We start from the raw sequence: 26,827 nt of genomic DNA, 5'->3' as shown, positions 1-26,827 counted from the left end.
GGGCTGCGCACGGGGATAAGCCAGGCTATTTTCACCGTTTCCTTCCTCCCACTGAGGCAGGGGTCACCGTCGGCTGCTTCACACAGCGCGGCCAGCCACCGTGGCTTCGGCCAGAACAGTTCAGGCCACAGAAGGGGCACCCCGAGGTCAGGCCGGTCAGGTAAGTGGCCCTCATCACCCAGCACCACCTCCCACCGTGCGGGCCCCTCCTGGGGATTGGGGGCTCTGTGTCCAGGCCTGGCAGAGAGAGGCAGACTTGTGGCGAGTCCAGCCTCTGCCCCTCCTGGCTGGGGTGGGGGGCAGGGGCACAGCCAGGCATTCCCTCTGAGACACCGGGTGCTTGGTTGAGTCAAGCTTCATTGGTTTATTAAACAGACATTCCCTGGAAGCCTGCCATGGGCCCTGGTGGGAGCCCACCTTCGGAAGGGGAGGTAGCTTCCACCAAGTCCTGGAGGGGCAGTGAGCCGGGCAGAGGACTGGGGTTCCTAAGAACCGAGTGCAAGCCTGGTCTCTGACAGAGCGCTGGGCAGCCCTGGAGGAGGCAGTCTCCCTCTCTGTGCCCCTTTCCCAACTCCAAGCATGAGCCTTGATCTAGGGCTTTCCAGATGGAGCCCTGTCTGTGTCCCCTTCCCCACCCTACCCCCAACCAAGCAACCTCAGCCAGCTGCTCTGCATACCAGGGACCCTGAGAAAGTTCACCCTGCTGTGAACTGGGCAGAGGGGTTTGAACTCAGGGGCCAAGGGGTGGTCGGTGGTGTGCATGCCACCCACCAGACCCAGGCTCAGGTGTGCGGAGCCTTGGGGAGAGACCCTAACCTGGCCTGCTGTCATTCAGCTGGCCCCTGCTGCCCCCGGCCCTGAGCAGAGGCTGGTGTCTCTCCCAGGGGGCAGGCGGGCCCACCCCTCCCAGGAAGGGACTGAGTCCACTCCTCACCCCCCTCGCAGTAGCCCTCAGGCCTTCTGAGCATCCGGGGAGGGCCAGCCGGCCTGGGTCCAAGGAGCTTCACGCCCACGTCCCCACCACCCATTTCACGGAGGAGAAAGCCGAGGCCTGAGACGGAGGTGAGCGGTCCCTTGTCCGGTCGGGCCCCGCTGGCCCTTGGGCAGGGGCGGGGGACAGGCGGCCGGGACCTCACTGCCACTGTCCCCGCAGCCCTCACGCCCGATGCCCCCGTGGGTGGCGCTGCTGTTGCTCTGGGCGGCCACCGAGGCCTCCGAGGACTGCCCGGCCGCCTGCGCCTGCCGAGCGCTGAACACCATGGGGCTGCAGGTGGACTGCCGCGGCCGCGGGCTCGAGGCGCTCCCCGCCCTGCCGGCCCCCACGCGCCAGCTCCTGCTGACCAACAACAGCCTGCGGACCGTGCCCCCCGGCGCCTTCGACCACCTGCCGCAGCTGCAGGGCCTGGACCTGACGCACAACCCCTGGCGCTGCGACTGCGGGCTTGTCTACCTGCGCCTCTGGCTGGAGGACCGCGCGCCCGAGCAGCTGCGGCGCCTGCGCTGCGCCGGCCCCGCCCACGCCGCGGGCCGCACGCCCGCCCAGCTCAGCGGCTCCGAGCTGGGCGGCTGCGGCTGGAGTCTGCGCGAGTCCTGGGCCCACCCGGGGCCCTGGTGGGACGCGGCGCTGGTCGTCGTGGCCGCTCTGGGCCTGGCTCTCCTGGTGAGCCTGCTGTGCACCGTCCCGGTGCCCCGGGCCAGCCCCCGGTAGCTCAGAAGAAACCCGCCGCCCAGCCAGCCCTTACCCAGGCTCGGAGATGCTTCCCTCTTAGCGGGTTTGCACCCGACCCTGTGTTCGGACAGACGCTGATCCGGGCTCCCCTCTCCCCCAAGTTCCTAGTAAAATGGCTGGGTCCACCTCCACCTCCCGCCCTCCAAATACCCGCAACCCCACCATCTCTGGACACCCCAGGGCCCTTTCCCAGGTCCCACCCGGTTCTCACGCCCTCCTGGCTGCTGGCACCCTCACCCCACACGGGCCACGTGACAGCACACACTCTGGGATGGAGGCTTGAAGCATGTGTCCCCCATCTGAGGAAACCAGGGCTCCGACAGAGGCTGCCTCGTCCAAGGTCACGAACCAGCCCAGGCTGACATGGGGTCTGAGTGGAGGCCCATGTGGCCCCCAGTGTGTCTCAGAGGGGAGCCAGGGCAGGCAGGGGCAGCGTGGCTGGGCAGCCATGCCTTCTGGCCAGCAAGGGCCTCCAGGGGTCTCTGGGCATGTGGCCGCTGGGCCATCTTCAAGTTTCAAACAAGAGAACCAATCTGGGCACGGATGGCTCCTTAGAGAAACGTTTAATGGTTTAGGAATGTGTACACTCTGGCTCTGCTAAGTCTCCATAAAGGCAAATTTTTTCCATGTTTTAAAAAATAGATTTGCTATAAAGATTCATATATTCATAAATAGGCAATGAGAAAAATTTCCAAATGCAACAACATCCTTGGGCTCAGGCCCTCCCCAGCCCCAGTCCGGTGCAGGCTCCGGGGTCCCTGAGGCCCCAGCCCCGCTGCCTTCCCTGGAGAAGTAACTGAATTCAATATGAATTAGGAGCTTCCTCCAGCTCCGAACCGGCTGGGGCCTGTGTCCTTGGGGTCAACCCCCACCCTGCTTCTGGGACAGGGACCCACCGCTCTGGCTCGGAGGTCCCTGGCCTGCCCACCCTCCTTCCGTAAATATAAACCCCACCGTCCCCTGGTCCTCCTTCAGCCCAGACCACAGACCACCTCCTCCGCGGGGGTGGCTGGCGGCTGGGACACTTCCCGGTCCTCTAGCCCACTTCCTCTCCTGCAGGCCCGGGGTGGGGGGGACCCCACCCGCTCCCGATCTCGGGTAATTTATAAACAAAGGAAGAGATTGCACTGTTGGGAAGAGGCGGGCCGTGTCGTCTTAGACACTTTCCTTAGACTTCCCTTAGACATTAACTCTCATCCAAGTCCAGGGCCTTCTGACAGAGGCCCAGGGCCCAGAGGCAGTGAGGGCCCCGCCTGCCGGGCACCCCCGATCAGGCCGCCAGCAGCATGCCCAGGCCGCACCCGGAGCACCGGCATGGGCGTCCGAGGACCCGGAACCTCGCCGGAAGGCATTCTCACCGTGGGCTGTGAATGACACCGAATCAAAGGGGGGGCGGGGCGAGCGGGGAGGGCGGGGCGGTGCGAGCGGGGGGCGGGGCCCGCCTGCTGAGGCTGCTCCCGGGGCTGAACCGTGAGGGTGGACCCGTCCCAGGGCGCCAGGGCGGAAGGTGTCGGGTGGGAGGGGAACCTTTCACAGCGCCCCTGACATCAGCGGGGAGAGGGGGTAGGGGTGTCCGCCTGCAGCGGAAGCTCAGGCCAAGGAGCTCAGGGAGGTGTCCGGGGAGGGGGTGGGGCCGCTCTGGGCGGAGGGGGCAGCAGGGACGTGGCAGTAGGGTGGGGAAAGAAAGCGGGGAGCCCGAGGCGACCCCGTGTTCCAGGCTGCAGCGGGCACGGCCCGCGGTGGCAGAGGAGCCCCCGGCGCCAGACAGCTGTCCCCCCAGGCCGTCCCCGCAGCCCAGGCTCCCTCCCTCCCCAAGGCCTTCGAGGCAGCCCTGGGCCCAGGCTCAGCACCTGTGCTTCCCGGAACTGGGGTGCCCCGCCTGCCCCCGGAGAGAGAAGGCTGCGGAGCAGAGGGGTCCTGGGGTTGGAGGACCTCTGCCCTTGGCCCGAGGGGCCCTTCTGAGACCTCAGCACGGGTGCTTTCTCTGGCACAGGCTGAGGGGCCAGGCCCCACCCAGCAGCAGGACAGAGCAGCCTTCTCGCTCACAGTTCCCAGCCCACCCAGCTGATAGTGGGCTGACCCCCCAGGGTAGACCCCTGCCCAGCAGCTCCAGGCCCGACTGAGCCAGTATCCGTTCCTCAGGGACCAGAGTCGGCAGCCTGACCGCAGAGAGGACACGCTTGGCAGGAGGGAGGGGAGAGGGGCTGAATGGGGAGGGGCTGGGGCCACCAGGGGAGACCACTCGCCCCCCAGCCCAGGGGACGGTGCTCCCCCGGGGTCATCTAGGGCCCCACTGTCGCTCTGACCTCAGCCCCAGCCGAAGGCCACGAGGGTGTTGGGCCCAGACCCCGGGCAGCCGGGCCGCTGGTGGTCTGACCGTGGCAGTGGGGATCTCCGCACGGAGGGTGAGCCGGGGTGGCCTCCACTCGCCCCTGAAATGCCCGCCCCCCCACCTCGCGCCTGCTCCCCCAACCTACTGAGAGCCAGAGCTAGAGGAGCCAGTGCTTCAGCAGCCTGAGCGGAGATGCTCCGGCCCCCAGGCCAGCGGCTGGGTTCTGTGGGTGCTGCCTGCTGCTCCCGGGGCACGGGAGAGGCGGGGCCCGCTGGGGAGGAGCCAGCCAGAGCCAGGTGGCAGTGAGGGAGGGAAGGAGGCCGGCGGCCCTGGGCTGAGCTCGGGCAGTTGCCCCTGGTCCGCGGCCGCACAGGAGGCCCTGGGGGGACCTGGGAGGACCCGGGGCCACTGCCAGGTGCAGCAGCCTCAGGGGTGACACAGGCCAGACCAGGAAGTGCAGAGCTGGGGGAACGCCCGCCAGGGTCCACACCCGGACTCAGGCCACCAGGCCTCCCCTGCCTCTTCCCTCGCGGAGGCCGGCGCTGCCCTCCCCCGCCCAGGCCTCCAGACGGTGACCCGGCCTCCCCCGCGGCGCCCCGTCAGCAGCCGCAGCCCCAGCTCTCCGCGACGTCCTTGCTGTCCAGCTGGATGTGGTCGGCGCCCTTCTCGCTGAGCCGCGGGCCGCCGTGCCGCACGACCAGCTCTGTGGCCACCCTCACGAAGGCCTCCTCCACGTTGCTTGAGTCCTTGGCCGACGTCTCGATGGCGCACAGGATGTCGTAGTGCTTCGCCAGGCCCTGCGCCTCAGCCAGCGGCACCTCCCGCAGCTCGCCGAGGTCTGACTTGTTCCCTGCGGGCAAGCGGGGGCAGCGGTGAGGCACGCGAGCCTGGGGCTCCATCTCGATTTTAATTCCCTTACCCCATCCTTGGGGCTCAGCTGGTAAAGAATCTGCCTGCAATGCGAGGCCCAGGTTTGATCCCTGGGCTGGGAAGATCCCCTGGAGAAGGGAAAGGGCTCCCCGCTCCAGTGTTCTTGCCTGGAGAATCCCATGGACAGAGGGGCCTGGTGGGCTATGGTCCATGAGGTCACAAAGAATCGGACACAACTGAGCAACTATTGCTTTCACTATTCCCTCATATAACCTCTTCTTTCTCTGTGCCAGAGGCTTGTCTACTTTATTGAATTTTCTCTACGAAATAGAAGCAGCAGAATTGGGCAAAAAGAATGGGGGCCCTTAGAGCTGGAGACAGCCGCGGGTAGACACCCCGGCTTCCAGCCGCCTGCTGTGTAACCCCGGGGTGAGTCACTCCATCTTTGAGACTCAGCCTGCCCACCCGGGACGCCACCTTCTGCAGAGCAGGAGGACGGACACGGTGAGCTGGCCCCTGGCAGGCCCTCCGTCAACTCTGTGACCCCATGGACCGTACTCCGCCAGGCCCCTCTGTCCATGGGATTCTCCAGGCAAGAACACTGGCGTGGGTTGCCGTGCCCTCCTCCAGGGGATCTTCCCGACCCAGAGATGGAACCCAGGTCCCCCTCATTGCAGACAGATTGTTTACTGCTGAAGCACCGGGGCGTGAAGTCAAAGAAATCTGGTCTTGCTTTTTTTTTTTTTTTGGTAAAATCTTGTTATTATGTTTACTATTAACCCTCTCCTATTTTAGAGGGGGATTTTTTTAATTCTCTGTAAGATCATGGGTTCTGATGATTTTGCTCTTCTGATAAGCACGGTGCAGACCACAGCTGCTCTGAGAGCACGCTTCGGCTTCTCCTCTGAGGTGTAAGGGGATTCGTTATATTTTAGGTAATCTGGTCAGCTGCTCCTTGGCCCACTTTATGCCAGACTTTTTTTATACATCTTGGAGAAGGAAAGGGCAACCCACTCCAGTATTCTCGCTTGGAAAATCCCATGGGCAGAGGAGCCTCGTGGGCTCCAGTCCGTGGGGTCGCAAGGGTTGGACACGACTTAGCGACTTAGCAAGTGACTGACTTTCATAATGTGATCGTGGGGACAACGACAAAGAGAGGCATCATAAAGGTCTAGGGAACTCCCTGGTGGGCCAGTGGTCAGGGCTCAGCGCTTTCACTGCTGGGGTCAGGGTTGAGTTCCAGGTCGGGGAGCTAAGATCCTCCAAGCTGTGTGGTATGGCCGAAAAACACACACACAAACGCCTTGAAGAAAAGACCTATAACTCGTGTGGGAAATGTAAACAATGCAGCAGCCAGTTTCTGTGGCGGGCGGGGGGGCTGCCGCTTACTTGGATCCTGATTTCAACAAACTGAAAAGTGCATGACATTTGTGACCTGACCCAGATTGGCTAGCTCACTGTGTTAGGAGAGGTCAGTACTTCTTAGATATGAAAATAGCACCATTATCATACGTTTTGAAGCACGTGTCTTGTAGCTCTGCGCTACAACACCCGGAAGTGAAATGGTTGTGTTGGGTCTGCCCCCGAGGACCGTGCGGGGCAGGGACAGAGGGCTGAGATGACTGCGGACGGACTTGCGGGTGGGCCTGCGGTGTCTGCTGACCTGGGCTCGTCCCGCTAGCCCCTTCTGCTTGTGTGAGACACTCTGCAGGGAAGGTTTTGTTCTAAGTCCCGGATGAAAGGGAGGTGTCCGGGCAGGTGGGGAGGGCTCCCTTCTGGCCGGGGGGTGGGGAACCATCTGGCCCAGCGCACCCACACTCCAGCCCAGGCCCATCTGTACAAGCCCACTGAGAGGAACCAGCCTGAGGCCTGTGACAAGGGCCCCAGGGGCACACAAGTGGGCCACAGCTTCCTGAGTCCAGGTCTGAGAAGCTGATGCAGGAGGAAAAGGCAGAAGGTGGTCAGAGTGCACCCTGCAGCAGTGGTTCACGGGTGGGCTCGCCACTGTCACCTGGAACCTGCTAGAAACACACACTCACGGGCCCACCTAGACGTCCCAATCAGACGCCCGGGGAGTGTCTGACTTCAGAGAGACCTAGAGGTGGACAGACGTGTGAGATGCCCCTCTGCAGCGGACGACAGAGCGAGCCCCTGAATCATGACCAGCCTCCTTCACGTGCTCAGGGGCTGCATGGATTAAGGAGAAATTACTTCTTATTTCTCAGCCCGACCCTGACACAGGAGGAGCGGGCAGGGTTCTGAGAAGACGCCTGACGAAGAGGGAACCAGCGTTGGCCAGGGTGCGGCCACGTGGTGACTGCCTCCAGGCCCCTCCTCTGGTTCCCACTTTGGGATATGCAACTTTACAGGTGACCAGCAGCAACTGCGCCTTCTAGATCACGTTCAGGTCCTGGCTCTGCGCCGGCCTGGCCAAGCCCCGCCCACCCTTCGTTCACAAAGGAGACAGACAGACGGCCGTCCGGCCGGCCTCACCAATGAGCAGCTGCACGATGTTGGAGCCCGCGTACTTGCGCACGTCCTCGATCCAGTGCGGTACCGACAGGAAGGAGCTCCTCTTGGTGATGTCGTAAGCCAGGATGGCCCCGTTGGCGCTGCGGTAGTAGCTCTGCGTGATGGTGCGGAAGCGCTCCTGGCCGGCCGTGTCCCAGATCTGCAGCTGGAGAAACAGGTGCCCTGTGAACCTGGGGGTGCAGGGGACCGGGAGGCCGGGCCCCCAGCCCCACACCCAAAGCGCTGCTTCTGCAGGGCAGACTGCCGGCAGGTACCAGACAGGACGGGCCAGGAGGTGGACAGGGCGCAGAGGCCTCCTGACCTCTGGGAAGGCAGCTCAGAGGCCTGAGCAGGACAGGGGGACCAAGGAGCGTCCCCGGGGGCGAAAGGGTGGGCTCCGCGTGGAGGCAGGACGTGTGCTGGACCCACGTCACGCCCTCTCTGCCCTGGACACCAGGCTTGCTGTGGGGCCGCGTCCAGCGCCTCCCCCACTGTGGGGAGGCCCCCAGCCCTGAGGCTCTCTGCTCGACCTCAGCGGGGCCAGGGAAGATGCCGACACTGGGGTGGGGGGCTGGGGGAGGCAATGGGCAGGGTCTGCTCCTGGAGCCTCGGTCATCAGCTGACCCAGTCTGTTAACCCCAGTCCCAACTCTAACCGCAACGCCAAGCGCAACGCCCCTCCCGTGCAGGTCCTCGCTGCCCCAGCGCCCCAGGACAGGGGCCCACGTGGCAAGATCATCTCTGGCTCCCAGCAGGAGCGGTGGGCTGGCAGGAGGGACCCCAGGGCGGGGGTCTTCCCTGCTGCACAAACCACAGGCCCCAGGCCCGGAGGAGCACCCTGGCTCTGGTCCTTCCCGAGCCACAGGCCATCCACTCCCCTCCGCGGGCACAGGCACGCTGGGGCCTCTGCCGGGTTCTCAAGGCGTGTCCCGGGTGGGGCAGAGCCCGAGGCCTGGCACAGCCCTGCAGGCTGGGCCCCTAGCCCAGACACTGTGCAATGACCACCTAGTCCTGGCCCCACGAGGGTCGTCTGACAGCTGACGCGCTCGCTCTGGGCCGCGACTCGCCAAACCAGACCCCCCGTCCGAGACCGGCCGTGTGCTCTGCAGGGTGAGGGGCTCCAGGAAGCAGACCCTGGGCACAGCTCATGCGGGGGTGAAGCAAAAGGCAGGACCCTCAGCACCATGCCAGCCCAGGACCCAGATGGTCAAGGACTCCCCTCCACACCCCAGAGGCGAACACAGATCACAAAGACAGAGGCCAAGCAGACACGGGAAAAGCAACCTGGGCGGAAGAGACCCGGCAGAGTGTCTCACAATCTCAGAAGCAATCAGCAGTGTTTTCATTAGGAAAGATCCATGAAATGGTAAGAGAACACCTTTATTTTCAGTAGACGGAGCATTTGGAAAGGAAAGAAAGAGATCTTGAAAGTTAAAAATATTAATGAAAAGTGTGACGTAAGGGTTGGAAGACAAACCAGAAGAACTCTTTCCAAGTAAAGGAAAAACAAAAAATGCAAAGAATTGGAAAAGAGAGAAAAGAAATTGTGGAAGCGCCTAGATGGTCCACCATCAAGATAGTAAGAGGTTTGGGGGAAAAAAAAAAGAACAGTAAATTCAAAAAAATACTTCAAGAAATCTCCTCGGAACTGATTGAAAGGGCCCCCCGCGCAGACACGGTGGAGGAAGACGGACCCACACAAACTCCTGGCTGTGGGAACTCCGCGACCCTTACACATAAGGGAAGAAAAAGAAAGGAAGGAAAAACGGGTCTCGAGGTTTTGCACAAAAGAGCCACATCCCATTGGACATTCAATGAAACAGTGCCTAGAATTACGGAGGGAGATGACCTCCAGCCCAGAATTCTCCCCTAATCCCTACAAGTCAAGTGCGATGGTTTAACGAAGGCGTTTTCAGATACACAGGAAATTTACCTGCCACCTTTTCTCAGGAAGCTGCTGAAATCAACCAGAATGAAGAAAACGGGGACCCAGCAAACAGAGGACTGAACACAAAAGAAAGAGAGGTGGAGGGCCCCCACGGCGGGAGGGAGCTCCCCAGGGCCCCCAGTGCGGGCAGGGTCACTAGCGGCAGACGAAGCCCCACTCCCTAGACAACCGGCAGACGGAGAAAACACAGAGGCTGGTTTTCTGGCCATAAACGGCAAGCAGCACAAGTCCAGGATGCCCGAGAGAGGCAAAGCTCGTGGAACCCACCTTGGCCACCAGGGAGCCTTCGCGGGGCTCTCCCGGCGGCTGACTGGCCGCAGGACCGGGGTGAGCGTCCAAGCGGGACGCGGTGGTCCTGCTGAGCCCAGGAGGCCGAGCGGCTGACGTCACTGGGATGAAGAGTGACGCAGGGGGCGGAGCCCAGAGCCTGTGGCGGGGGAGGGGCGTCCCCAGGAGGCCGAGCGGCTGACGTCACTGGGATGAAGAGTGACGCGGGGGGCGGAGCCCAGAGCCTGTGGCGGGGGGGCGGGGGGGGGCGCCCCCGGCCCCAACCCCGCTCTAGCCAGACAGCGGCTCCTCCAGGGGTAAAAACAGACCAGACGTGGCGGCTGAGCCGTGCTGGGGGGCCTTCCGACACAGCCATGGGCAGGCGGCCGCCTGAGCCCCTCGGAGTGACCGAGATATGAAGCTGAGACGTCAGGAAGCCTGCAGCCGACGTGAGGACCACGGCGAGAAGCTGGCCTCCTGACACCTGCCCAACAAAGCCTAAAGCTAAGCTCGAGGTTTGGAGGCCAAATTCCACCAAGGTAAGAGGCTAGAGAAATACCATCCGGCTTGCACCTGTCTGCCCTAACCAAAGACAAGGCCAGACACACGTTCTAGGCGATCAGCCAGTCGCTGGGTTGACTACAAGGACAGGAATCCGTGCTCTTCAAAAGAAGATGACACAACCCAGAGTCAAACAAGGTATAAACCAGTATCTCTAATGTACAGTAAAACAAAATTGCTAAATGTGCAAAAATAAATAAATCATAAGGAAGACTGGACTCCCTAAGAGAAGAGTGGTAAATATAAATTGAGGCCAAAATGGACCCAATACTGGGTTGGGTACACAAAGAATTATAGCCGTTATTTTCGGTGTAATCCGAGGATTAAAGGAAAATATCAGTCTGAGCGGGCAAACGGGGCTTCAGTAGAGAAATGAACTATTTTACAAAATATTTGTAAAAACATATTTTAAAAGGGTAAAAATTCTAGAACCTAAAAGTACAGTAAGTGAAGTGGAAAATCCATCTGCTGAATGTAACAGCAGGATGGACACAAAAGAGAATCAGTGGGCTTGAAGAAATATCAATAGAAATTATTTACTCTGAAGAACAAAGAGAAAAAAAAAATGGAAGAAAAATGAACAGAATCTGACCAAGATAAAATGATATGTTGGGCCATAAGATAAGCCTCAATAAATCTTCAAAGACTGTATCCTCATAGAATATTCCTCTAACCACAAACAACCACAAACAGAAATCAAGAACGCTCTGGGACAGACTTGTTCCAGAAGATGGAATTGAGAGGAAGCGAGACAGCGAGGAGAAAATTCACAGTGTGTTGGACAGATGAGGGGAGGAGAGTCACGCCAGTGAGGGGAGAGTCTGGAGCTGAATTAGTGGTAAACAGACGCCCAAGCCAAAACAAGATGATCGGGGCTGCCAGGGAGAGCTCGTGAACCCGGGAAACAGAAAATCATCACGGCACAGTCCACACGCTACACGGCCTAGCCCTGTACGGCTCTGAATAATTAACGTGCGTGCACTCAGTCGTTCCAGCAAGCACTGAGCAGACACCTGCTCTCTGCCCTAGGTGCCACAGGAAGCAGACGCAGATTCCTGCGGTCAAACTTACCGTCTCACGCAGGAGACAGACGCTATTGCTTACACAGAAATACAGAATGTAAACAAAACAGTTATTATAAAATGAGTAATAAAATAATCAGTATGCCAGACAGTGATAAGAGGGAAAGAAGCAGGGGAAGAAGTCATGAAATACGATGAGGAATGGCCTTTTAGGGAGGAAGCCCTCATTGAGATAGCTGTTGAGTCAAGATCTGAAGAAAGTTAGCTAGCTGTGCGGATGCCTGGAGACACGCATTCCAGGGAGAGCGCAGTGAGTGCAAAGGCCCTGAGGCGGGGCCTGACTGGTGTGAGAAGCAAGAACAGCAGTGTGCCTGGAGCAGAGTGAAGAGGGAGGGAAAACAGCATGACTGAGAAGCGTGAGGGGCTGGCGTGTGCGGAGCAAGGACTCTGGCCTCCCCTGGGAGTCAGGGGACAGCCAGCGGCTTTGAAGGCAATCAGACCTGCTTTTTAACAAGATCACTGATTACTGCATGGCGGCAGATCAGAGAAGAGCACAGATATGGGACGTCCCTGGGGGTTCGGGGGTTAGGAATTTGGGGCTTTCACTGCCAACGGTCCGGGTTCGATCCCTGGTTGGGCCACCGAGGTCCCACAAGCATCTGTGCAGCTCAGACGAAGACAGAGAGGACAGGGATGGGGGACAGCTGGGAGGTTGTGGCCGCAATTCGGGTAGCAGTGGAGGTAGGGAGAAGTGGTCAATTTGGGATCTGTGAGAAGAGAACTGAAAGGAACTTAATGCTGATGTAATCAACACTGCCACATGCCTCTACCGGGAGGATGCAAAGTGTGTGTGCGCGTGTGTGAGAGATGGGGGCAAGGGCTGTGCTGAGAGTTAAAGCCTCGTGTCCCAAAGCAGGAAGTCAACAGAAGACGCCTGTGCGCGGGGGAAGAGGGGCAGCAACAGAAGCGAGAGGGAGATGAGCCGGAAGTGATCAGACCTTTTCGTAAGAAGCGTTTGGAAGCATCACATGCAAGTATGACTGACGACAATTACAGATGAGTGAAAAACCAGCAGAGCCGGCTACAGGGCACGGGATCCGGGTCAGCCCACTCGTGAAACCTGGGCAGGGCTGGAGGAGGTATTTTTGGAAAGTAGGTCCTTCCCGCCGTGGTGATCTTGCCATCCTAGTTCTCCGCATCAGAGCCGCGGGAGGGAAGAGCCAGGTCAGGACGCAGCAGGGCCAGCCCCGCCCTCCACAGCTTGGAGTCTCAGGCTTCGGCATCAGAAAAGGTGCCACGAGGCTCTGCAGTGGGATGGCGGAGGCGCCCGATCCATCACTGGGCCCCAGCGCCCTCGGCACTCCAGGAGTTGGGAGAAGCCAGGCCCAGAGTGCCCTGCCCTCCAGACAGCGAAGTACAGCCTGGCAGGCCGACCCCGGGGGGCTGTGAGCCACCTGAGCACCAGGTGGCCTGAGGCCAGACGAGACGCGCCTCCGGATGCAGGGCGGGGGTACCTGCGGGGGGCATCACACGGGGCCTCGGGGGCGTGGGCAGAGACCCCCAGCCCCACGGCTCAGAGGACACGGGCGGCCAGGGGAGGCACCTCAGCCTCGCGCTGAGTCTAGGCCCGTCCGCCCATCTGCCCACCTCCCGCCCAGCCCTCCGCAGGGCCCAGCGCGAAGGCACTCTGGGAGCGGGGCCCCTCTGCCTGGGCAGCTCCTGCCCCTTCACAGGGGTCACCCACCAGGCGGGCACCAGGCTCCCTGCAGACGACGGCCTGGAGCTGCCCGGCGCCTCATCCGCTGCCCACGCGGCACCACCGGGGAGCCAGACGAACCCGGTGAAGGCCGTGCAGGCCCTCCACCTAGGGCACCCCAGTCTCCACATCGCCCGCAGGCCGTGCCCACCTGGCGTGTCTGTGCCCCACTGGCCCTAATGCCCGCAGCATCCACCCGCATCCAGATCCCCGCCTGAAATGCTCCTCTCCAGACCCTCGCCACCCACCCTGCGCCCCGCACCCCCTCCTCAGCATCTCCACTGCCGGCCTGACACAGGCACGCAGCCCTCCGCCACAGTCTCTGGCCCTCTTGCACGTGGGTCTCCTGGGGGCAGGCGCCGTGTCTGCCTGGCTTCCTGCGTGTGCCCAGCACCTGGCATGCAGAAAGTGCTGGATAAACACAGCCTGTTGGCTGGAGGGGCACCTGTCTGCCCTTCGAGCCTTGCCCCCTCCAGCAGCCCAGCTCCCAGTCGAGTCGTTTGCATCCTCACGACCATGGAGAGTTTCACTACTCAGAGTGCAGAGCTGGAGCTAAGCTACTAAGAAAACACCTGCCGAGCTGAAACCACCAGCCAGGCACCCTGTCCCCACCCGCAGGGCGTCCTCCACCTGCGCTCACTGGACAGACGGACCAACGCCTCAGGCTGCGAGTCACAGTGAGCCCCCCTCCCCACCTTCCCAGCCAGGCTCTCTCGTCTCCCAGCTGACTTCAGGGGACTTCTCTGGATTGCTGATACCCGGAGTGAAGGCCAGAGGCATCTCCAGGGCACAGAGGGTCGGAGTGAGGCCGGCTCAGGATGGAAGATGGCCCTGGGTGGGGGAGTTGCCCACTCCAGGTCACCAGGGGCCAGTCAGACGAGTCTCAAACAGGCAGGTGGGGAATTCAAGGGAACGGACAGCCTCCAGGTGAGGGACCAGCCTATTTTCCCTTCGAAGCACCACCTCTAAGGACTCCTGGTTCCCACTGTCCCTCTGGGTCCGCACTCCTGTGATGAGAATTATCATTGTCATATTTCCTTTTCCAGGAGAGACTGCATTCACCTTGACCTTTGGTGAACTCCTACCGAGCCTTCTGGGCCCCGGTTCAGGGCCCCCCGGAGCCCCCCTGGGCCCCCCGCCGAGCTGACCTGTCTTCTCCATGGTCCTCAGCCCTCTGGTCTGGATTCTGTAACAGCACACTACACGAAGGATGCCGACTGCCCCAAACTCGGGTGCCCCTGGGGGCCAGGCAGGGACCGTGAAATGCAGTAAGATGACCGAAAAGGATACCCTGCCTGATGCACATTCAATAAAAGAGCCAGCAAATCGCCACTGTGCAGGCCAAATGAAATGGGCCTCACGGCGGGCGAACAGCACAGGGCTGTGTGCGCGGGCTCGTTTGCCAGTCTGCCCCTCGCCACCGAGAACGGGCTCAGAGAGGACGGACCCGTCTCATCCCTCTAACCTGGCACAGAGCTGGCACCCGGCTGGGAAGGAAGCCCTCTGCGGGCAGGTCCCGTGGTCAGGCCGGCGGGCCAGGTGCTGCCCTCCAGGGAGGCTTCCCATGAGCTGCAGGGGGACGTCAGCTCCACCTATGAGGTTACAGAAACCTAAGAGGTAAAATCAGCTGCACCGGGGCCCGTGGCCAGCACCGTCCCTCCCGGTGGACGCACAGCAGGGCTCTGTCCCAACGGCTCTCCCCTGCGGGACGAGGCGGGCAGGGGGAAGTTCCCTGCTGCTTCATAGCAGAAGGGGACCTTGGAAAAATTAGTTCTCAAGCCAAAACTCTGAAAACTGGTCAGACGGACCCAAACCCGAGTCCCCGCGCTGCTGGCCGTGGCGTCTCAGGCCGCTGGGGGCCTGAGCCAGGGGGTGGTCTGCAGGGCCCTCCCCAGCCGGCCACTGTCCTTCTCCTACCTCAGTCCCCAAGGCAGGTACACGGCCAGGAGCTTGTGGCCTCGAGGAAGACGGGGACTTCCCTGGTGGTCCAGTGGCTGGGACTCCACGCTCCCAGTGCAGGGGGCCCAGGTTCCATCCCTGGTCAGGGAACTAGGTCCATGGGCCACACTAAGAGTTCACATGCTGCAACTAAAGACCACGCATGCCGCAACTAAGTCCTGGTGCGGCCAAATAATTTAAAAAAGAAAAAGGAACCCCTCAGTGATCTGGTCCAGCCTCCTCACACAGGGGCCCAGGGAACTGACTTGGGCACCGGAAGTGACCCACCCCCCATCTGCCAGAGGCCGCCTCTGCAGGCCTCGGGGACGAACCTTGTCCCCTACACACGGCGACTGCCCTCGTGTCCTCATGAGGACCCAGCCTGCCGAGAGCCAGGACTCTGCTTTTCTAGTCGGGCCTCTTCTGGGACCGAAGGCCTCCTGACGGCATGGGAGGCTCCGCTCCAGCGGCTTCTGACCCTCCAGGGTCATCAGACCCACCCCGTGACCCAACATCGGGAGACACGGGCACGGTTTCCCCAGGAGACCACTTCGAGTGGGGCCAATCTTGGAGACACGCCTAAGTCCCCGGTTGCTGCCTTTTACACAAGCTGTGTGCAGAGTCACACACCTGGTCTGCGGCTCCTCTGTCCTCTGCCCGGGGCAGCACAGGAGGCCAGGCATGGAGGTGACAAGTCTGTGACGCAGAGACGAGCCTGGCTCACTGCCCGCAAAGCAGGCCGAGAGGCCCCTGACTCCCAGCACTGGCTCGGTTCTACTGCTGTGCATTAACACGACAGCATCTCGCAGGCCGTGCTAGAAGGTAGGCATGTTCTTCTGTCCACACTGGCCATGGGCGCCCCTTCTCCCAACTCATGTGAATTCATCAGGATTGGTTTAACAAGCAGAAGGCATCAGGATGTCGACAGGACACCACTAATCAAAATCTAAGAAAACGTAAAACCAAGTGCCGCGCGGCGGCCTAGATGTTCCACTGGTCGCAAAGCTTTCTGTGGTGCATGAGTGTCTTTGGCAGAGGTATGGGGCAGGCAAACAGCAACGAGGAGAAGGTGTCAGGCGAGGTTCTGGTTCAGGCCTGCCTGCACGGCCTTCATCTCCCCGTCTGCGAAATGGGGCCTCACAGGGCGGCAAGGACCACGTGGAGCAGAGCACGAGAACAGAGGTGGGTGCTGGGGAGATGGGGGCGGGGGAGGAGGGCTGCCGGGCACCCCACGATCCCTCACGCCCAGAGTCTCCGAAGAGAACCAGCTCTGCGAGGGTCACACGGGGCAAGGGGAGCAGAGAAGACCCGGACGGGCTGAAACCACGCCTCACAGCTGACCCACGCCGGCCTGAGCTCCCAGCGCTGACGCTCTGCTGTGCGTCGGGTCCTCCAGCTCGGGGGTGACCGGGGAACAGACCATGCAGCAAAGCCCCCCTTCTGGCCTCTCCCCACCACACGTGCTGCCTCGGGGCTGGCGGGCCCCTGGGAGGCAAGGTCCTCTGCCTTGAGGGTGGCCGTCACAGCACCCGGAACACACTTCCTCAGACCACCAGCAGGGCCCAGAACTCCTCTCTTACCCAACGGTCCTTTTGCTATTTGTGATCAAAATTAGCAAAGTCAGACTAATTTTATCCAAATAGGAAAAAGCACGTGAGCAAGGCCAAACCACTGGTGGGAAGGGCTGAGGATGCAAACTTCAAACAGAAGCCTGTGCCTTCCACCCCAGCCCTGCCCCTCGCAGATCAGGACTGCTGCTGGGCTCAAGGTCCTAAGCGTGGGACCCGGGGCCCTGGGGCAGAGACTGAGCTCCACGGCGCACGGGGACAGTGACCCCGGCAGAGCCCAATACAGGGGCGCAGCCTGCCTGCGTGTCCCCGGTGAGGTGCAGACCAGTTTACATAACAGGTCTCTGTGTCGTCCCAGATAAGCTGGGAGAGCGATGCTCGGGCTGCGTCCGGGATTTAGAACCGGCCGAGATCTCCTGGGGGACGTGAGGTGGGGGGCCAGGCTGGTTAAGAAATAGTCTTAATAATAATCCCTAGGGAGGAAAATGCTAACAACAGCAACAATAATATAATCCCTTATGTTCGGAGTTCCTTGGTTTATCCACAATAGCACCTTCAGGACAGACAAGAGACGGGCTACCCTGCCTGCCTTCTTAAAGGGGGACAGACATGGAAGAGGGCTTTTAACTGCATAGCCTTTCATGTCTATGGAATTCTGACCCGTGGGGATGGATTATCCAAAGACACAAGGGGAATTTTTAAGTGTTTTGAGTGAGTTCATTGTTGCCCAGAAACCCTGACAGGTAGGCAGAGCGAGTCATCCCGTTTCATGAAGGAGGCGGCCCAGGGCTCCAAGCAGGGCACTGACCTGGCCAGGGTTGGGAAGAGGCTGAACGGAGCCAGACGAGAGACCCAGACCTCCAGACCCCCACTGCTTAGAGGCCTGCAGCCCCCAGAGCCCCCCTCCAGGTTCAGCCTGCAGGCCAGAGCCTCCCCCCAGCAGAGCGCTCCAGGAGCCCTGGGCGCTGCTGTTCTGCTAGCTGACAACACCCTGAAAAGTCCTTGGGGTTTCAACTTCAACCCTCATTCCTAAAAATCCCGGAAATGCCCCAAGTCCACAAGCTACTCTCCAAGTGTGGTGGCCGCAACTGCCTCTTCACTAGTCATTAACGCGCAGAATCTCGGGGGCATCGTCATGGACTCAGAAGGGCTGAGGGGCAGTCAGGTGGAAAAGTGGGTGCTGGGCTTGGAGCCAGGGAGATCCCGGGTCCAAAGCCTGGTTCTGCCGCTGATGTGTGTGGGCCTTGGGCGTGCTGGTCACTTCCCTTATTTTGGCCTCAGCTTCCTCCCATTAAATAAAAACTAAGGACCATGCATGTAGTGAGCATTGTACATCTAACACTGTGGCAGGTGTGGGGATTCACAAGGTGTGGGGTACGCAGGGCAGACTGGATCCACGAACAAGGCAAGGTCAAGTCCTGGTAAGTGATACGAACACACCCTTGAACTTACCCTGCAATGGGGTGGAGGGCCTCGGAGGTCAGGAAAGGCCTCTCTGAAGAGGCGCCCGGGGCAACAGCAACCAACTGATGAAGCAGCTGTTACACGGAGATCTGGGGGCAGAATGTGGGCAGACGGGACAGCAGGTGCAAAAGGCCCGAGGCAGGCATGTTGGAGGGACCGAGAGGGCTAGTGAGGCTGGAGAGTTTGTTTGAGGCAGGGAGATGATGTGGGCAGGGCAGACAGAGGCCCAGCCCTCTTGGAAAGGAGCTGGGATGGCATTATGGTTGCAAGAGGAAGTGACTATTGAAATAAAGGGATTGAATTCAATCTGTGATGGCCCTAACTATTTCTTGGAAAGCAGAACTCTTCATCCAAATAAAGACAAGTAGAACCTAAATATAAAACTAGACACAAGTACTAGCATTGCTCTACTGGGTGAGAAGAGGGTTAAGGCCCTTCTGACCCGGCAGCAGCTTGGCCCCCCACTTCAGCCCACAGCACCCCAAACATTGCGGCCCAGAGGAGCCAGGTGATCCCTCTCTGGGGCTCCTTGAGTGCTACCGAGAGCCAGCCAGCACCGGCGAGGCCGCTCAGGAGATCACACTGGAGACTCGCTGGACCCGCACAGGCCTGGGAAGGTTTTAAACTAAATCACTGATGTGGACGAGCCTTCTGCAGAAACAACCATGAAATCTGGCTCGTCAAGGGTTCCAGTTAAAGTCACACTGCTGAAACCAGAGAGAAAACGGATGGGCAGCTGCCAGGGCCCAGGGTCGGGGAGGACGCTGACACAAAGGGACACCCGGGAACGTTCTGGGTGGATGGGAGGAATCGGCCCCCTGTATGTGCTGGTGCTGCTGACGGCTGCCCGCATTTGTCAAGATCACAGACCTGGGCACCCGAAGGGAGGGAGGCTTGCTGTGTGTAAGCGGAACTTCGATAAACTTTTTTGATTTTTTTTTTTAAAGTCACATGGCTTGAAGACACCCCAAAGATATCTATGGGTGAGGAGAAAGGACCTGCTGAGTCCAAGAGCCCAGAATCCAGGAATCGGAAGACTGTCTCCCCGCCGCCAACCCCCACCTCCCAGATTCGGGTCACAGTCTTCAGTGCTGAGGCTTCAGGTTTCTCTGGCTGCAAAATGTAAATAATTGCCTATTTTTACATTGCCTGTTTTTACAACATGCTTTCCCACTGCACGCAAACGGAAGCAGCAGTCGGGTGTATGGGAAAGACCCCATGCGGTGGAGTCAGAAAAGTGGAAGAAAACTTCCTTGTCTGTGGCCTCCCAGCCGTGTGCCTGGGGAGGCCCGGCCCGTGTGAGGAGGGGCTGAGCACCGGGGCACATCTGTGCAATTGCTGGCACCCCGCAGGCTCTGGGGAGGGCCAGCCGCCCTGACCCAAGGGGCGCGGCCTTGCCTACCTCGCTTCCCCATCCCAGACCCACACCCGCTTGCCCCCCGGGAAGAACACCCCGGAGGTGACCAGCAGGAAACGGAACCGCAGAGCTCTGCCCTGCATTGCACAACCTGCGCGGGTACACGGGGCTCCCGGGGCTCTGCCCAGGCTGTGACCTCGCCAGGTAAACAGGACACCCTGCCCCCTCCCTGACCACCGTCTGCACTGATCCTTCACGCCCATCCTTCAGCTGGCCACGTCCAGGCACAACCCATCCTGGACACACTCCACCCAGCCCACAGCTCTTCCCTCCACCTGCCCCACAGGGTGGTCCTGAGGAATGACTCAAAGCTGCCTGCCACACCTCGTTCTTTTTTCTATCCTAAGGAGACCCATCACACACAAACACAAAAGACTATTAAAAAAAAAAAAGAAGGGAACCCTCGGGGCAGGGAGTTTCTGCTTTCCCTGTCATCTACTCCAAAGGCTTGCTGGGGGCTTGTAACCTCTGTTGGCTGACTTCTCCACGGTGAGGCAAGCGGGAGGAGACACCCAAAAATTATCCCTATTTTGCAGAAACAAAGAGCTGAGCTTTCTGGCAAAAGGCAACCAGTAGCAGACCCAGGCAGTCCAGCACAGCCGGGCCCACGGTATGGGCTCAACCAGAAAACACGGAGGTAAGGCGGGGAGCCCCTGCCCAGGGCTCCTGGGAGCCAGGCCAGAGCCGGTGGGAACGCAAAACCATGAAAGAGAGGAAAGGATGTCGGTCCAGCGCGGTTCAGCGAAGCTACCAAGCAAGAACAATGGTCTCTCAATCCACCAGGGAGGGCTGACACCCAGGTTAAGAGAGTGACGGGCGAATGACAAACACTAGTCGTCAGACCAACGCCAGGACGCTTGGGCAGCTACATCCTGCCGGTTCTGGGGAGCCACCGAGGGAGCCCGGGGCTCGCCCCTACCTTCCGGGCCGAGTTTTCAGTTCCCGTCGGGCGGCAGCTGGGGGAGGGGACCCGGGCCGGCCGGCCGAGTCAAGTTCCACCACCCGGTCCACAAAGACACTGCAGGGAGGCGTGGCCAGGCCGGAAATTCTGACAAAAAAGTTTTGGCCCTCCGGTCCCAGAAGCAACTACTTCCTGCTCCCTCCTAGCCGTGCGGGGTCGAGGGGGGGGAGGGTGTCCCTTGCGGCCTTGGGTCCCCACCGAGGGCCAAGCTGGGGGCCTTGACCGCGGTGGGGCAGGGACAAGCCGGCCCGACACCCCCGGGGCCTGTACCCGAGGCTCCCCACCGCCGGGGACCGGAGACTGGAGCAAAGTCCCCGGGGGTGGGGATGTAGCTCGGAGGGCAGGGCCTTCTCTCCGCACCCCCAAGCACGCGCACCCCCACGCCCCGAGGCCCGCGATCTGCGCACGGAGGCCGGCCCCGACGCCAAGGCCCAGGCCTGCTCGGACCGGAGGAAGGGCAGGGGGCCCAGCCGCCGCGGAGCGGTCAGGCGCTTGCCGCGGCCCCCGCCCCCGCAGGGGAGACCCTCCAGAGCGGGGGCCGACCCCTAGAGCCGTGGGGGCCCCGGGCCCGGCCTCCCACCTTTACTCGTTGGCCCTGGATCTCCAGCGTCTTCATGGTGAAGTCCACGCCGATGGTGCTGCCCTGGCGCTCGGAGAAGGCGCCGGTCTTGAAGCGCTGCACCACGCACGTCTTGCCCACGCTCGCGTCGCCCACCAACACCAGCTTGAACAGGAAGTCGTATTGCTCGTCCGGGTCCCCGGGGCCCGGCCCGGCCATGGCGCGGGAGCCTAAAGGCCGGAGCTCCGGACGCTGGGGCGGCCTGGGCTGGCGCAAGCCGCGGACCGCCTGGCGACGTGGAAGCGCCGCAACACCTGGGGAAGGGGCGCCGCCGCCCGCCGGCCGCCCCGCCCCGGCCCGCCCCGCCGGCCAGGCCCCGGGGCCGCGACTCCGCCCGGGAAGCGCCGGGTCCGGCCCTCGGCGCGGCGCCAGGCCAGTCCGGCCCTGCGGCCCGCGCCGGGCCCCGCCCCCAGAGGGCCCCGCCCCCCGCGCGGCCCTCGGCCCCGCCCCCAGAGGGCCACGCCCCCAGGTTGGACCCAATCAGAATCCAATCTCAGGCCCGCCCCGGCCGGACCCCACCCCCAGCACTGTCCTCGGCCCCGCCCAGTCCCTGAGAGCAGCCCCCGGTAGGTCAGCACCCGGCCCCGCCCCTAAGCCCGCCCACAGCGCCCCCACACCCGCCGTGCCCCCACCGCCTATTGACGCCCAGGGATCTCCTACGTGGGCCGTCCCAAACTCAGTCTGGAGCGGCTTCCAGGGCAGGGGAGGGTCTCCGGGACTGTTGATTCAGCCCTTGGGCCCAGAATGGCCTCCTCCAGAATGGATCTAGCGTGGACACGCTCGGCAGTGTCACTGCGGGGCTCACAGCAGGGGGCCGACAGTGCATTTCCCTGTATTGGAAAAGGGAGAGGCCTGGGACCCGCTGCGAGGAGGAAGAGCGAAAAGGGCCCCAAATCCAAGCTGGCTACAGAACTGAGAGGAGAACTTGTGGGGCCAGGTGCTCAAGGTGACCCCCCAGAAAGCTGGGACAGCGGGACTCGGGAGACCTGTTTGGTGGAGGCTAGTTTTGGGGGAGCCAAAGGGCTGGGGGATCCCAGCGCAAAAGGCTGCGTAGCAGTGGTGGGAAGTGAAAAGTGAAAGTTGCTCAGTCGTTCCAACTAACAAAAATAAATGGAAAAAAAAAAAGAAAGTTGCTCAGTCGTGTCCGACTCTTTGCGACCCCATGGACTGTAGCCCACCAGGCTCCTCTGTCCGTGGGATTTTTCCAGGCAAGAATACTGGAGTGGGTTGCTGTTTCCTTCTCCAAGAGAGCTTCCCGACCCAGGGATTGAACTGGGGTCTCCCGCATTGTAGGCAGATGCTTTACAGTGGTGAAAGCAGCTGCCCAAAGGGGCTGGCTCAGTTGGGAACTTGAGTCCAGTTGAGGGAACTGACCCACCTTATAAGACTTACCTGAGCTGAGGAACGAGGGAGGGTTGTGGGGAGTTCTGTGGAAGGGTGGACCAGCTCCTCAGACGGTCTGGTCCACCAGGGCTCTTCAGAGAAATGAGACCCGATTGTCTATAAGGGGCTTTGTTGTTAGTCGCTCGGACGTTTCCAACTCTTTGCGACCCCGTGGACTGTAGCACACCAGGCCTCCCTGTCCTTCACTATCTCCCAGAGTTTGCTCAAACTCATCCATTGAGTCGGTGATGCCATCCAACCATCTCATCCTCTGTCCCCTTCTCCTGCCTTCAATCTTTCCCAGCATCAGGGTCTTTTCCAATGAGTCAGCTCTTCGCATCAGGTGGCCAAAGTATTGGAGCTTCACCATCAGTCCTTCCAATGAACACCCAGGACTGATTTCCTTTAGGATTGACTGTTCAGATGTCTTTGCTGTCCATGGGGCTCCTAGATCAAATAGGACCCATTCCCCCAGAGTCTTCACAGTCATCCAGATGGAAAGGAACTGAGAACACTCCTGGCCTTTGTCAGGGGCTCCTACAGAACTCCAAATCCATGGAATTTTACATTTTGGTTAATGCCTGTTATGGGTCAGGTATGCTTCTAAGACTTTGGAATATTTAAGTGAAGAAGGCAGAGAAACATCCATGCCCTCCCCAGCAGACAAGGGAAGAGGGACTTCCTGTAGCTTACGGAGACCACAGAGAGGAAGTCCACCAGGACGCCTGAGAGCCTGGACCGCCTTCACTGGCTGAGCTGGTAAAAGGGCCCGGGCCAGGAGATGAGGCAGGCCCACGGAGGAGGGGTAAGAGCTACGCGCTCCAGTCCCATGGGAGATGCCCAGCGGCACCAGGCAGGCCCCCAGGTGCCAGGGAGAGCAGGTCTGGGGGCCCCGCTCTGGTGCATCAGGTTGGAGCCACAGGACACAGCCTCTATCCAGGGCAGAAGCAGACTGAAGGGCCTGGGACAGAAGGCTTCCACGCACTGGGCTAGCTCTGGCTAGCTCTGGGACACTCACAGCCCCGAGCCCCAGAAAGCAACATCTGCCTTCAGCCCTGAGTGGCCTCCCACAGCACCAGGTGGAGAGGGGAGAGGGAAAGGTGTGTCCAGGAGATAGGACAGGCCAAGGTCCTGCCACTGGAGGCAGGGGGAGAGGAAGGAAGAAGGCTGGACAGCTGTGGGTGCCCTGGACACGTGGCTGGCTAGCTGAACTGGCCTTTCCTGGAACTGGTTTGCAGAGGGAGGAACGCTGACCTGGGTATGGATTTTGCCAGAAAACCCAGCCACCATTTGCATTTGTGGTGTGAGGGGGCGGTTGTAAAACTGGACTGTCGAGAGGGCTGCATGACCCAGATTTATTAAAATCATTCAGTTGTAAGCTAGCAATAGGTTTTTATGGTCTGTCAAGTATATCTCAGTCATGTTGTTAAAAAAATGCCTGCATTTCCTCTCTTTGGAGGCAAATTCCTGAGTGGCATTTTATCTGAATTATACTCCTTTGAACTGCAGTAATGCAAAAATCTTGATCTCACCTAATGCCCCAAATCTAGATAAGTAACGCACATTCCCTAAATTTTTCACAATGTGTCGAGAGACTTCTCTGGTGGTTCAGTAGCTAAGAATCCATCTTGCAACACAGGGGAGGCTGGTTCAATGCCTGGTCTGGGAGCTAAGATCCCACATGCCACGGAGCAACTAAGTCTGCTCCAGCTACTACTGCGCCATGCTAGAGGGCCCATGTACAGTAATGAAAGCCCTCACGTGACGCAGCTAAGACTCAATGCAGCAAATCAATCAATCAATAAAAATGTATTTTTTAAAAATGTTTCACGAATTTAACATTCTTGGGCTTCCGTGGTGGCTCAGGTAAAGAGTCTGCCTGTCAATGCAGGAGACATGGATTTGATCCCTGGTCCAGGAAGATCCCACGTGCTGTGGAGCAACTAGGCGTGTGCTCCAGAGCCACTCAGCACACGTGCCTCAACCGCAGAGCCTGTGCTCCCCACCGCGATGAGAAGCTCGTGCACCGCGACTGCAGACAAGCCGGTGCAGCAACAAAGACCCGCAGAGCCGAAAAGAATTGAATATTCTTACAAGAGAGCGGTGGGTTGGCGGGATGAACCGGCACTGTGTATGCCCTGCCACACGGGGGCGCCAGGCTCGCCGGCAGCCGGAGGCATCTGCTGTGACACCCGCGTCCCCGGGGTCAGAACTCCGCCAAGAGGAGAGGCAGCCTTTCTCCCCTTCCTTCCTCCCTTCTTTTCCCACCTTTTCCCGTTTACAGTCACCGCTGTTAAAATATACAGCCTCGAACAACACCATCCGAGTTTTCTTTCATGGGCAGAGACCAGGCTAGGGCTGAAAATGTGCCCCGGATCAGAAATAAAGGTGGAAAAACACCATGAAGACCCGACATCAGCCATGACACCGTGCTCCTAATGCCGAAGCGTGCCTGCTGCAGAACACGAGAAAATGAGCTGCAAGGACGTAATAATATGCTGCAGCAGCTGCTGACTGAGGAGCCCTGGGCTGGTGCTGGCTGAGGGCTGGGAGGGCCCCTGGTGGCCAGGGCAACCTCAGGACAGCCGCTGCGGCCCCACCCCAGGCTGTGCCCCCCGGGGAGAACCGCCCTGGCTTCCTCCCCTCGCAGCTTCTCACGGCCCCCAGTCCCTGCCGAGCGGGCCTGCCAGACAGACACCAGGACAAGCTAGACGCTGGGGACCCCCACTCACCTCTCCCCCTGCCCCACCCCCCTACCCTGAGGCCCCTCACAGCTGTCTGGCTCCACAGGGGGGCCAGGGGAGGCGGGGGAATAGTTCATCCTTCCAGGGCGGAAGCCCAGGCTTGGTGCAGGGAAGAGCCAGGCAGCCCTCAGGGGACCTTCCCTCCACAGGCTGCTCTGTTTGTGAGGGAGGGAACCAGACGGTGAGGCGGTGGGTGGGGCAAGTGTGACTCTCTGTGGACCATCTGCTCTTTGGGGGCCCTGACACCGCCCAAGTCCCAGGTGGATGCTGCTGTCAGAGCTTGGAAGAGACCGAGGGGCATCCCCACCGTCCTGCGGAGCTCTGGGAGGAAGCAGCCAGACGCTGATGCCGGCAGAAATGGGGTGCGGCCTTCTCGGGGAAACAAGGCTGACCCCGGCGCCTGCTCACTGCAGGCTGGCCCACGGTGTCGGGGGCAGCGGCTCGGGGGGGGGGGGGGCGGGTAGGGCACTGGGTGGGTGGCTGGGGCGGGCGTGGGGAGGAGGGGAGAGCGGAGAGCAAGGTGGACACTTCTGTTTTGGAAATTGCGGGCAGAGCCAAAGCTTGTCTGAGCCACAAGAGAGATTTCGTCAACCAACATTTCCTGGGCCAGGTTGTGCCGCCTCTGGGCATGAGCTTCCGTGACCACGCCCCACCAGTGGCCGCACTCCACCGAGGTCCAGGCCTGGGGGGACCCCTGCGGGGCAGGAGGAAACCTGGAGCTGGGCCCGTCTCCACCGCGGACGCCTGTGGGTCCTCGGCAAGCCGCTTCCACATCAGGGCCCGGCGTTCTCACCCGGGATGCTGGTGCCCACGCTGTCTGCACCCGTCCCGGGAGCCACTGCGAGGCCCTGGGAGTCCGGGGGTGGGGAGGGAAACCCCTCGCTGGGCCCCACCCGCCGCCTAGCTGGGACCCAGGCCAGGTGGTCTCAGGGCCCGCCACCCCTCTGCCTGCCCCGGGGGGCTGCCCATTGCGGGGTGAACGCATAGGCAGCAGGTCCAGTCCAGCCTTTCAGACGGGGACGCGGGGGCCCGGGCCAAGAGGGACCTGTTCCAAGCACCCGTGTTCGCTCCTGAGGCCCGTCCGGGCCAGGCCCGGGTGGGAGCTGGGTCTCCGGGGCCCCCAGCCCTCCAGCCTCGACCCCTGCCAGCTCTCCGCACACACCTGCCCAGGGGCTCGGCTGAGGGGCTCCCAAGGCGGTCCCTCCCGCCCTCCTCACAGCCCTGAAGCCCTGGGCGGTCTCCCCACGGCCGCTGCCCACCCGCCCAACGCCCGCCGTCCCCGGCTCAGAACTTCTGTCAGGCAGGTCCCAGGCTGAAGGCCGCCCCTCTCTCAGGCTGGCACAGCCTGCTCCACGAGGCCCACAAGGCTCTGCCGACACGCCCAGGACCCCTCTTGAGGGTGGGGACCCCCAGGTTCCCCTGCCCCGAGCTGGGGCCCTTGCGGTGGGTTCTCCCCACTGGGAAGGAGAGACTAGGCGGGATCGACAGATCTGGACCACCCCGGGGCACCCTCGGCGCTCCCACGGGCTGGAAACGTGGACCCCACCTCAGTGCTGACCCAGGGCCATAGGCTCGGGCTGGGCGGGACGCCCTGCACCCTCAGCACCTAGACGGGCCCCGCCCCCAGACGCGCCCCGCCCCCCAGACGCGCCCCGCCCCCCAGACAGGCCCCGCCCCGCGAGCCCCCTCAACTCCTATCGCAGACAAGGACTCACACAGACAGCCCGAAACCCGAGGC

The 26,827-nt window shown here is 61.1% G+C and overlaps 2 protein-coding genes across 2 annotated transcripts; one reads left to right on the top strand and one right to left on the bottom strand.

Moving 5' to 3' along the window:
- The first annotated feature begins 1,165 nt into the window (after nucleotides 1–1,165).
- On the top strand, nucleotides 1,166–1,708 carry GP9 (glycoprotein IX platelet). Its single transcript, XM_020872526.2, has one exon. It carries the CDS (start codon nucleotides 1,166–1,168, stop codon nucleotides 1,706–1,708), a length of 543 nt encoding a protein of 180 aa, XP_020728185.2.
- Nucleotides 1,709–2,277: 569 nt separating this feature from the next.
- On the bottom strand, nucleotides 2,278–21,221 carry RAB43 (RAB43, member RAS oncogene family). Its single transcript, XM_020872510.2, has 3 exons — nucleotides 20,924–21,221; nucleotides 7,425–7,608; nucleotides 2,278–4,911 (listed from the first exon to the last, which is right to left on the bottom strand). The coding sequence occupies exons 1-3, from the start codon at nucleotides 21,119–21,121 to the stop codon at nucleotides 4,661–4,663; spliced, it is 633 nt and encodes a 210-aa protein (XP_020728169.1). The 5' UTR covers nucleotides 21,122–21,221; the 3' UTR covers nucleotides 2,278–4,660.
- Nucleotides 21,222–26,827: the final 5,606 nt, after the last annotated feature.

The sequence above is a fragment of the Odocoileus virginianus genome, unplaced genomic scaffold, assembly GCF_023699985.2.
Source record: "Odocoileus virginianus isolate 20LAN1187 ecotype Illinois unplaced genomic scaffold, Ovbor_1.2 Unplaced_Contig_3, whole genome shotgun sequence".
Classification (NCBI taxonomy): Eukaryota; Metazoa; Chordata; class Mammalia; order Artiodactyla; family Cervidae; genus Odocoileus; species Odocoileus virginianus.
Note: the sequence above shows the minus strand (reverse complement) of the source record. Positions and strands in the feature narration are given on the sequence as shown.